Source organism: Mobula hypostoma, chromosome 27 (genome assembly GCF_963921235.1).
Source record: "Mobula hypostoma chromosome 27, sMobHyp1.1, whole genome shotgun sequence".
Taxonomy (NCBI): Eukaryota; Metazoa; Chordata; class Chondrichthyes; order Myliobatiformes; family Myliobatidae; genus Mobula; species Mobula hypostoma.
The window spans coordinates 32,175,243-32,187,036 of NC_086123.1; the positions used below are offsets into that span (position 1 = coordinate 32,175,243).

The 11,794-nt window shown below is 40.8% G+C and overlaps 1 protein-coding gene across 2 annotated transcripts in view; it reads right to left on the reverse strand.

The window, feature by feature from the left end:
- The window catches only part of LOC134338345 (TRAF-type zinc finger domain-containing protein 1-like), a 64,275-nt gene extending 54,049 nt beyond the window's left edge, over positions 1–10,226 (reverse strand). The window contains exons 1-3 of one of the 2 annotated variants that reach the window (XM_063034116.1): positions 10,030–10,226; positions 2,757–2,839; positions 2,600–2,662 (exon numbers count right to left, since the gene is read on the reverse strand). In XM_063034116.1, coding sequence (XP_062890186.1) covers positions 2,600–2,643 — 44 coding nt within the window. In that variant the 5' untranslated portion in view covers positions 2,644–2,662; positions 2,757–2,839; positions 10,030–10,226. The remainder of the gene's footprint in view (positions 1–2,599; positions 2,663–2,756; positions 2,840–10,029) is intronic. The other variant, XM_063034117.1, reaches the window with a different exon arrangement.
- Between the last annotated feature and the right edge of the window lie 1,568 nt (positions 10,227–11,794).

Sequence of the window (11,794 nt, forward strand, 5' to 3'; positions counted from 1 at the left end):
GTATGGGTCTTCAGGATCCTGTACCTCCTTCTCAATGGCAGAAATATGAAGAGGGCATGTCGCAGATAGTGAGGACACTACTCACAGATGCCACTTTCTTGAGGCATTGTCTTTTGAAGATGTCCTGGACAGCAGGAAGGTTGTGCTCATGATGGAGTTGGCTGCATCTACACCCTTTGCAGCCTATTTCAATCCTCCATACCTGACAGTGATGCAAACAGTCAGAATGCTCTCCATCACATATCTATAGAAATTTGCAAGTCTTTATGAGAATTGGTGTAAGTTTGCCGAACTTTCCCTTCCTGAAGTCCATAATCAATTCCTTGATCTTACTGATGTTGAGTGCAAGACTGTTGCTGCTCCACTCAACCAACCAATCCATCTCACCCTTGTATACCTCCCTGTCATCTGAGATTCTGCCAATAACTGTGGTGTCGTTGTCAAATTATTTAAGAATAATTTTTTTAATTCTTCCATTCACTTGTAATAGTTCTCAGCTGTTTTGAATGTTTCTAACTGCAGTTTTATGATTGGCCACATACTATGAAAACTCCCTGCAAAAAGCAGGGGGCTTCATCATTTTAGCCAAGGATGGGTTATTTTAACAAGTTGGTACTGTATAATCCGGAAAAGGCAAGTTCATACTTATAACATGCAAGGGCTACAAGACTTGCTGCTGGTGATGAGGCCCTAAGTTCTGGCCCACTGTTTTGAAAGTGATTCATATTATTTATGAATGGTTGTTTAACTTTAAGTTTTTTAGCTGGGGCCCTGTAAGAATCTTATGCAGTCTGGTCTTGTAGCAGATATTGCAGTGAATGTACTGGCTAGTATTTGACACTGGTAGAGTTACAGTCAATTCCTGGGTTACAATTATTTCAAGTCTCCTTCTACACTTCTTTAGCTGTCCCTGATAAAAATCATGTCACATCAACAATTTTCTATTCAATGTTCTACCTATTGTGAAAGAACAAATCACTTCTGCACAGCTGGATACTCACCAATCCAGCCAACTAAAAACCTTCACTTAATGGTTTGGGGCAGAACTTAAATTGGTGAAAGTCTTGGTCACTAAAGTACATTACTTAATAGATACAATGTGGCTCAAAATTAAGTCTTGCAGACATTCTGCCAGAAAAAGCGGGATCTCCCAATGACCACCCATTTTAATTTCTCTTCCCATTCCCATTCCAAAATGCTTATCCATGGCTTCCTCCACTGTCATAATGAGGCCACACTCATATTGGAGGAACAACACCTTATATTCTATCTGGGTAGCCACCAACCTTATCACAGCACCTTATATTCTATCTGGGTAGCCACCAACCTTAATTTCTTGAACTTCTGGTAATGCCCCCCCCCCTTCACCATTTCCCATCCCCTTTTCCCTCTCTCACCTTATCTGCTTGCCTGCCCATTGCCTCCCTCTAGTGTTCTTCCCCCACCTTTTCTTTCTTCCATGGCCTTGAGTCCTTTCCTATCAGCCTCCCTCTTCTCCAGCCCTGTATCTCTTTCACCAATCAACTTCCCAGCTCTTTACTTCACCCTCCTCCTCCCGGTTTCATTTATCACCTTACGTTTCGCCCTCCCCTCCCCCACCTTTTAACTCCACTCCTCATCTTTTTCTCTCTAGTCCTGCTGAAGGGTCTTGGCCTGAAACATTGACTGTACTCTTCTCCATAGATGCCGCCTGGCCTGCTGAGTTCCTCCAGTATTCTGTGTGTGTTGCTGTTCACTGTTTAAATATTCCTGTCAGGAAAACTCAATTTTAAAAAGCAGAATCTAACTTTACAGTAACTCACAGAGCCTCTGATCAGCACTCAACACAACAGCTTAAGAAACACAGCTTTACCTGATAGATAGCAAGCAAAGTAGTTAAATCCAGAATAGATCTGAACTAACTTCCATGCACAGAAACATCAGAAATTGACATGAACAAAGAATGGCTATTCAAGATGGCATATCTATTGTTTGCTCATTGAATATTCTCAAGCTGCCAATGCCTGCTGATTCCTGCATATAGGCATAATGGTTAATCCTCACTCAAGTGCCTGACAATAATTTAGATTTAAATGTCTATCATCATGAAAGTTCCACCTTGAAGGTGTAATGAGAAAACAGAGAAAAACAAAGCTAAAATAAAGCAGGACAGAAATATTATAATAACAGAAATAAGCCTGGAGAGAATTGTTTGGACTACAAGTCAAGGACCAATTTCCAGTCTCTGTAAATTCTGTCATACTACCAAGATGGATTTCTTCCACACCAATTTTCCAGGAGTTGAGAAGGTGTTAGTGAGCAGCTTTTAGAATAACCACAATCCTTCCCTATAAGTTACTTTCACAGTCTTATTTGTCGTGAGTTCAAATATCAAAAACAAGTGACATATTTCCTAGGCGCAATGGTGTCTAATTAGGAGAACATACAATCATTACAAATTTCATGATCTTCATGCCCATGTTATTTCTCAAGTTGCCATTGTTGTTGCTACCAGAGTAGATGATGTGAACAACATTTATATACACTCAGAGAGACAAATCAGCTTTTAAATACATCCTTCAGTAATTTCCTGAAGTAATCATCTATGTTAGTCTCTTACCAGTTGGCACATAGCTGGGTTTCTTCAGTTTGACTGTCAGACATGGTTGTTTTTGCTCAAGAACTACAAAACAAAATAGACAAATACATTAGTGCTCCGTTATGCTTTGATGACAGCAAGCTTTTTCAAAAATGGTACTAACAACAACAGGACTTACCTATTTTAAATCAAACGAGGATATATCGCCAAAACCTTTCCTTCTCCTTTATCCCCTATCCCAAAAGAATGCTCCTGGTTTTCCTACAAACCATATATTAAGCCAGATTTCAGACAGCAAAAAATTAAGATGAGCCTCAGAGGAAAAATACCTGAGCTTTGTAGAACATTTTCACTGATGAATGATAACAGAACGCAAAGGTCACAATTTACAACATCAAACATTTTGCCCCACCAATGATGTACAGTACCTGCACGTTTTACATTTTCCCTTTGTCAACCAAATGAGACAATACTAATTTACAAGGAACTCCCATACAAATTAATGCAGCTGTTCAACTGATTCTGCTCATTTACTTAGCTACAGAGTCCTGTATCTCAAATTACACCACATCAGACAAACAAAAACCTACTAATTCTCAGCCCTTCAAATACCTAAAAGTTCCATCAACCCGATTTAAGTATTTTCACAGCAAACTACTCAAAAGTTCACAAAGATAGAATTTCTACTTACTTGAAATAGCTTCTATCCAACATACTGCTCCACTACAGAACTGCCTGGCCAAATAACAATTCTAACCTGCCGACAGCTCAGAACCACCCCATTCAGTCACCTTCAACCACTCTCACCCATCTGTGTTACAGTAACCAAAACATCAACCGTCACTTTCACCAGTAATATTTAGGATAAATCTTTCATTCATGAAAAGATTCTTCGCTTTTTCCTAGGAGTAGCATACCTGCACTAATATCCTCAAGTAGAGAGCTCAATTTAAACAATTTAAACATTCAGTACTTCAACTTTCACTTTCTATTTCCCTGCACAGGAAGTTTAAATTCTGTGCATACAGCAAGATTTCTTGGCTTCATTTCAACAATACGAATTCATAGACGGGAAGAATCCTGGACTATATTATCACATGTATTTCCAAAACATCAAATGAAATCTGCTGCAACCAAACCTAAAGTTCAAAGTAAATTTTATTGTAAAAGTACAGATATGTCACCATATACAACCCCTGAGATTCATTTTCCTGCGGGCATTCTCAGTGAGAAGAAAGCATGGTAGATCTACAGAATAGTAACTACAACAGGATCAAAGACCAACCAGAGTGCAGAAAACAACAAACTGTGCAAATGCAATAACCAGAACACGAGATAAGATCATGTGCCCTAGAAGTGAGATGATGGATACTGTTTCTCTACGACAGTGTTTCAGGTAGATGTGCTCAATGGTTAGAAGGCCTTTATCAATGATATACTGGGTCAAATCCACAACCTTCTGAAGGATTTTCCATTCAAAGGTACTAGTGTTTCCATACCAGGCCGTGATGCAGCCAGTCAGTATACTCTCCACCACAAATCTACAAAAGTTTGTCAAAGTTTTACAAACGTGTAGATGTCATGCCGAATCTCCAGACTCCTAAGGAAGTAGATGCACTGCTGTGCTTTCTTTGCAATTGCTGGGTCTAGGACAGGTCCTCTGAAATAGTAACACACAGGAATTTAAAGTTGCTACCCTCCCCACCTCTGATCCTCCGATGAGGATAGGCTCACGGGCCTCTGGTTTCCCTCTCCTCTCCTGAAGTCTATAATCAGTTCCCCGGACGACTAAGAAACTATTTTTCAAAGATGTCAAATATGATCTAGATCACATGTAGCATGCAAAACATTGATACATTCAAATTACCCAATGAAAACATTCACATGAGAGACCAACAGATTTTGACAAAAAATCTTGATAACCATATGTCCATTTACCTACTAATTTGGGTGTAGTCTCTACCTTATCAAATGTTTTAAAATAAATCATCTCAGATACCAAGGATTTTTTCTATTTATGTATTCTGAAATTTTAAATGAAATATTAATACAGTATTCACCATGACATCCCATGACAGCCAGTAACACAAATGCAAAGAGACAGAAATCCAGTGATGGAATAAGCCCCACCAATAGATTGCTACTGTAGAGTGGTGGTGGCATCCGTCAGTCTCGCCAGACCATGGATCTGCAACTGGGTTTTTCTCCAGGGCGCAGGCCTGGGCAAGGTTGTATGGAAGACCGGCAGTGGCCCATGCAGCAAGCCTCCCCTCTCCACGACACCGATGTTGTCCAAGGGAAGGGCAAGGGCCGATGCAGCTCAGCACCAGTGTCGTCGCAGGAGTTGCCAGAACAAGGCTGAAGGCAACGTCGGACTGCCTTAGGGACTCCAGCTCCGAATTTGTCCTCAGGGTTTACTCTCAAAGCCTTTTCCAAGAGTGGGTATGGCCGCAAGGCAGCAGAGGTTTGAAATCAGAGTTTTCCCTCTCTTAGATCAACTGCCTTCCCAGGCTGACGAGCTCCATCTACCCGAAGCACCAGGACCCGCCTTCGCCCCTTCTCCTGTCAGTAGAAACAGTTCCGCTGGGCTTACAGGCTAAGCCACACGAGAAAGCCAGGAGTTGGGCTTAGTTGTCAGAGGCTATTTGAGGCGCATGTCATGAGGAGCACTTTTGGGTAGTGGGAACTTGTCCTCACTACCACTCCTCGGCTTGACAACCTACAGTGGTACATATTGAGTAATTGTCTAGTAGCTGACTCCATGAATATGTCCCATGATATTGAACCACAATGATCAAGTAGGTTTCAAAAAGTTTCGGTCTCAAATATGTACTGAATTTGATACAAGATGAGGAATCAAAAAAGAACTAAAATTGATCTCATCAAATTTGGCAAAAGCATGGTTTTAACAAAAGAAAAGTTATTTCAATTTGTTTTTTTCCTGAAGTATGGAGTGTAAAATTAAAAGTTAAAATCTAATTGGATCATCTTCCTCTGATTCCAAGGTGCTAAAACAATCATAGTTCTCCCAGACATAAACTTAAGAGCACCTTTTAAGTTCTATAATATAGAACACTGACAAGTTTTTTTTAATCTGTTCATCATGATTATTTGAGGGATATGGAAGAAAAAAAAATTAAATTCCATGATAATACTAACAAAATTATGGATTAATTATTTGTCCAATGGCACTTCACAAGATTATACTAAAGGGTTTAACACCAAGTTTCTGTTCATAATATTGAAGAATTAGTTTAGTTTCCCCAGCAACCGCCCTAGCAACAAGAAAAACTGGACAGGCTGGGTTTTTTTTTTCTCTCTGTGGTGTAGGGGTGACCTTTATACAACATGTAAAATCATGAGGGCCTTAGAAAAGATGAATAAACAGTCTTTTCCCAAATTAGTGAGGTCTAAAACTATATGGTATAGGGTTCAGGTGAGACAGAAAAGATTTAAAAAGAGACTGGAGAGGCAACTTCCCCCCCACAGAGTGGCAGTTAGCAGAATAAACTGTGATGGCAGGTACAGTAACATTTAAAAGGGCATTTAGACATGCAATTGGATAGGAAATGCTTAGACAAGGGATATGGAACAAATGCAGACAAATGGGACTAGCTTAGATTATCAAGTTCATTGGCAAGGACAAGTTTCTATGATTGTATAACTCTATGAGTCTATTTACACATAAAAATAAAAACTCACTAAAAACACCAAAACTGTTCTACTCAGGTATCAGCTTCCACTTCTACATACCCACCCTCTACTGCAAAACACAATTCATGTTGGGAGGTTGTTTTACATGCACTTCATCACCAGCTTCCCAGTCCCAGACTCAAACATCCATTCCCTCAGCATGAAATAAAAACAGCAGATTATTCAATCTTATCAGTCAAAACACCACAGTTCAATTTGTCCTGAGCTAAATTTCAGCCATACACTTTCCATTACAAATTGTTGGAGAAAATTCAAGAACAGCAACGCAGACCAATTTTTCCCTTGCCTTGAGATAACAAGGCTAATTGTGGCACCTAGAATTAGCTCTCCATTAATTCAGCACTAAACAACTAGCATTTCCTGAACTCGACAGCTACATTAACACTGACCTGATACAAACTGAGTTCTGGTGTATTGACCAAAGGCAGAAAGGCACAAGCTAAAAATGTTCTTAATTTGACAGGAATTCTACCAGCTTAGCCTAAACTTGTATGCTGAAAACCATAATACTTACTTGGCAGCAAGACATCAAGAAACCCCTTCATAGTCACTGAACCTCCTTACATATCGCTCATGTCCTTCAACCCCAACATCCATTGCAAACATTTTGCCCATCCACACAATCCATATGCTCACCTCAGATTTGTATTGATTTGTGCCTTACCAATTTAAGTGCCTGTCTCAAACAGTGATTGTTTTAGATTTCACCACACCCCATGATGTTGCATTCCAAATATAAACCACTCTACGTAAAGGAAATTTCCCCGCAGATCCCTTTAAAAATCCTTCTCTTTATCTTAAACCTCCACCCCTTGTTTTTGACACAACTACCATAAGAAAGTTCTGTTCATCTACCCTACCTATGCCATGAAAATTTTACGTACATTTATCAGGACATCTTCAACCAAATTCCCTTCAAGGAAACCAAAATCAGCCCATCTAATATCTCCACTTAACTAAAGTTCTCCAACCTAGTCAACATCCTGGTTACGCAAATACGAGGAAATCTGCAGATGCTGGAAATTCAAGCAACACATACAAAAAATGATGGTGGAACGCAGCAGGCCAGGCAGCATCTATAGGAAGAGGTACAGTCGACGTTTCGAGCCGGGACCCTTCGTCAGGACTAACTGAAAGAAGAGATAGTAAGAGATTTGAAAGTAGGAGGGGGAGGGGGAGATCCAAAATGATAGGAGGGGAAGGGTGGATCTAAGAGTTGGAAAGTTGATTGGCAAAAGGGATACCAGACTGGAGAAGGGAGAGGATCAAGGGACGGGGAGCCTGGGGAGAGAGAGAAGGGGGAAGGGGAGCCCGAAGGGTGGACAGCAGGCAAGGAGTTATAGTGAGAGGGATAGAAGGAGAAAAAAAAGAGGGAAGGGGGGGGATTTTTTTAATTAAATAAATAAATAAGTGATGGGGTGTGAAGGGGAGGAGGGGCATTACTGGAAGTTAGAGAAGTCAATATTCATGCCTGCTGTGGAATGGTGTTACAGGGCAAAAATCACAATTGAAAGTCCAGCCTCTACCCCTCCTCCTGCAACAATGACCTGTTCCCCAAATCACAGCAAAGCTTCTGTCTTTTCAGAGATACAAAGAACATCATCATTACCACACATTAGCTCCAAAAAAAAAAGCAGAGGGTTGCATCAATTATGTGTACATTTATGACCTCACAAAAGCTTTGACTTCAATAGAGTAAGGCTGTGGGACATCCTTCTCCAGTTTGGCTGCCTGTCAAAATTTGTTTTCATACTGTATCAGGTATATGATGGTATGCAACTAGCAGACCTAATGTCAGTGCAGGTGGACGGCAAAGCGAGGTTGACACCCTGACACTAAGACAAATTTCCAGCAGTCTTAGTACGACGCAGGACTTTCAGAAATCTGTTCAAACTCAATGACGTCCAGAACAGAGGTCATACCAACTTCAGTCACTAAGCTGCATCATGTACAGTCCAGGGTGGGCACAGATGGAGGAAAAGCTCCCTATCATTTTCCACTCTTTGGTGAAGAGTAAGAGAGTGAGCCTTACAATTAACATATCCAAAACCACGGACCACTATCAACCTTTTTCTTTAGGTATCCAAATCCAAAGACTGTTCAAATCTTGAACAGCAGCAACTTGGATGGCACCAAGAACTATACTGATTCATGGGAAACCAAATGAGAATGCTAGAAGGAGCAGACCACCTTACAGATTACCCTATCAAGCAGGTTCAAGAACAGTTACTACCCCTCAACCATCAGGCTCTTGAACAAAAAGGGATAACTACATTCATTTTACAAACGTTTGTATTTCTGGTGTCCCACAACTAATGGTCTCACTTTAAAGACTCAATATCTTGTTATTTCATGCTCTTGTTATTTATTGCTATTTACTTATATTTGCATTTGCACAGTTTGTTGTTCACTGATCCTGTTTGCAATTACTGTTCTATAGATTTGCTAAGTATGCCTGCAAGAAAAAGCATGTGGTGACATGTATGTACTCTGATAATAAATTTTATCTTGAATTTTGATTACCTTATCAAGCATTACCCACCCCATGTGCAATAGTATGCAGGTCTTACATTGGCCTTATTCTTGTAACCCAAAGAACTGGAGAAAAATCAAACCATCCTCAACCTAAAACAAAATTTTACAGGATCTCTTTTCTGAAAGGCGGCCCCATCAGCGACATTATTGTGAATGCCGGAGTGACAACTTTACTTTAAAGAAAGAGATTCTTTCATGTTCCAGCTCCATCACGGGCACTAGCCTCCCCAGGACTCAGGACATTTTCAAGGAGCGATGTCTCAAAAAGGTGGCATCCATCATTAAGAACCACTCATCACCCAGGACATTCCCTCTTCTCATTGCTATCATCAGGGAGATGGTACAGGAGCCTGAAGGCACACACTCAGTGATTCAGGAACAACTTCAGCTTTTCGAATGGACAATGAACTCATGGCCGCTACCTCACTACTTTTTTTGCACTACTTGAGCTTTTTAATATATTTTGAAAGTTGAAAGAGTTTAAACGTCAAGTTGCTCTTTTTTTTTGCAACATTGCTGTAAGTGGTCGTGCAGTTAAAAAGAAAATAAAACTCACAGGAGTAGCGCATTTATAAGTCTGTCAATAAAGTAGAAACAAATAAGTACCTCACACCCTAAATTAGAAATTAGTAACACCCTTAGTAGGAACTGCATTACAACAATATTCTAACACATTACTCTTAAACGAAAAGAAACTCTTTTTGAATGTTATTTGGGAAAAAAGATAAAATGCAAACCAACGAGAGAAAACAAAAGTCCCCTTGAAGGTTTTAGGACATTACTGAACTGAAACTGAAATCACAAATCTGAATGAAGTACTATTCCTGGCCTCTGACTGTTCTTCCAATTACGTTATCCGAACCATCCCACTAATGGAGACCTTCTCACGTCACCAACGATTCATTCGACAACAGGGAAGTCGCAGGTTTCACAGGGGGAGATACAGTACAAGGCACGATTTAAACAAAACGAAAAATATAACAACTCGTATCAGTTTCTTTGGCAAATGAGGTAAGGGGGGCAATTCAACCGAGTTTCAACTTTGCTGTAAAGGACATTTACAAATCCCTCCTTCGTAATGTAGAGGTTGTACTGTTAAACAGAATGAAAAACGGTAGGTATTTCACACTGGAATTTATAAAAGTACTGGTTTTCGGTGATACCCGGGTCCGCCGGGCGGAAGCGGCCGCCGTCGCACTCACCGTCCCCGGCTGCAAAAGCTCCTTCAGCGAAACCAAGCGTATATGAAGCGGGGAATGTAAAATCAAGATCCAGAGTACCCGATACCCCAAAGCAAAATTTTACAGGATCGCTTTTCTGAAAGGCGGCCCCGTCGGCGACATTATTGTGAGCGGCGGAGCGACAAATAAAACCCACCGCAGCCTCCGGAGCTTCTCGCTGTTTACTCACCTCAGCAACAACGCACACACAGACACACCGGAAGCCCTGCCTCCGTCTGACACCCGTTGGTATAATTGGCTCGGACCCTTGCCAGGTAACAGGCTGCTTCTAACGTCAATCACCGTGCTGCGCATAAAAGGCTCCACACCCACCCCACCCCCCCTTGGGCTATATAAAGCCCCAGCAAGCGCGGACAATCGAAGGGGAACTTTTGGAAAGTTGTAATTTTTTTTATTGTAAATAAGTCTTAATTCTTGACTAAGGTTTGAGAGTCAACGAATGGTTTATTGTAAACATCTTTCATTTGAATATGGACTGACAGTCAACGCACAATTTTACTGTAAATAACTATTTATTGAATAAAGGACTGAGGGTCAACGAATGTTTTCTTTTATGTAAATAACTTTATTTTGTAATATTTCTGAGTAAAGTATACTTTTGGAAAAATAATCTCTGTTCCTGGACCTGTTTACCTCCTCACGTTTCGGAAAATAAATTGCACTCAGTTCTCAGTTAGTATTAATCCTAAACAACACACTCAAAATGCTGGAGGAATTCAACCGGTGAGGCAAGCAGGCGTACAAGCCCTTCCGCTCACAATGTTTCCCCAAGCAATTGTACTGGTCTACCAAAGTTAACCCAGGAATGATCTGTAGTGATTCCTCCTTTATTTTTCTCCGGTGAGAATTTAATTGCTTGAAGTTAAAGCGACTGAAACTTGTACTTGCATAGCTATTCTACCTATATCAAATGTTTTCTGAATTGGCATGTAAAAGAGGAGCTTCCAGTCTTTTTGGTGCCCTAGACAATTAAAAGAAAGGCAATGAAGAATTGAAGAAAGGCAGAGTCTGTGGTAATTTGCACTTTCAACAGCATGTCTTCAGCACATGTTATTCAGCACACTTCCTTGCTGTTATTCTTAAATAGTGTAGGAGCCTTGTCTGTTCTCCATCAGCTTTGTACTCTGTTACTTCCCTACTGCCAGTTACAGCGTTTTGGCTTAGGGCAGCGAGAAGGCCCTCCATCTTCATTGCCACTTCTGTAGCTATTTTTTTTTGACCAGTCAGGGCTTTTACCCCCAAACCTGGAGACCTGGAGGACCAGGTTTGTCTGGCTTCTACCCTTTGACCTGCCTGGCATAGGTGACCCTACCAAGAATCACAGCGCAAGGTCCTGACTCCAGCCTACAAAGCTCTCCAGGTCATTGAGCCAATCAAACCTTCAAACCCTATGACAAGGTTATGGTCCTCTTGGAAGATTTGTATTCTGTGTTTATTATGGTAACTAGTCACATGAGTGGGGGTGTAGTAAAAGCAAAGGGGAATAAGTTACGTATCCTTGCTTATTTTGTGGCACCTTGTAGCTTGGGACTGGTGGAGGTCAATAGCTTGCTGACCGCAGAGATAACACAGAATATCGCTGAATAATGATTGGCTTACACTTGGTTATACTTAAGTTTCATCGCTTCAAGGTTGCATATTTGCTAATTGCTGATAAAGGATTCAACTCTTGGCACAATCGTTTCATTGGAGCTGAGGGCATGTCATGCAAGTATAACAACTCTGT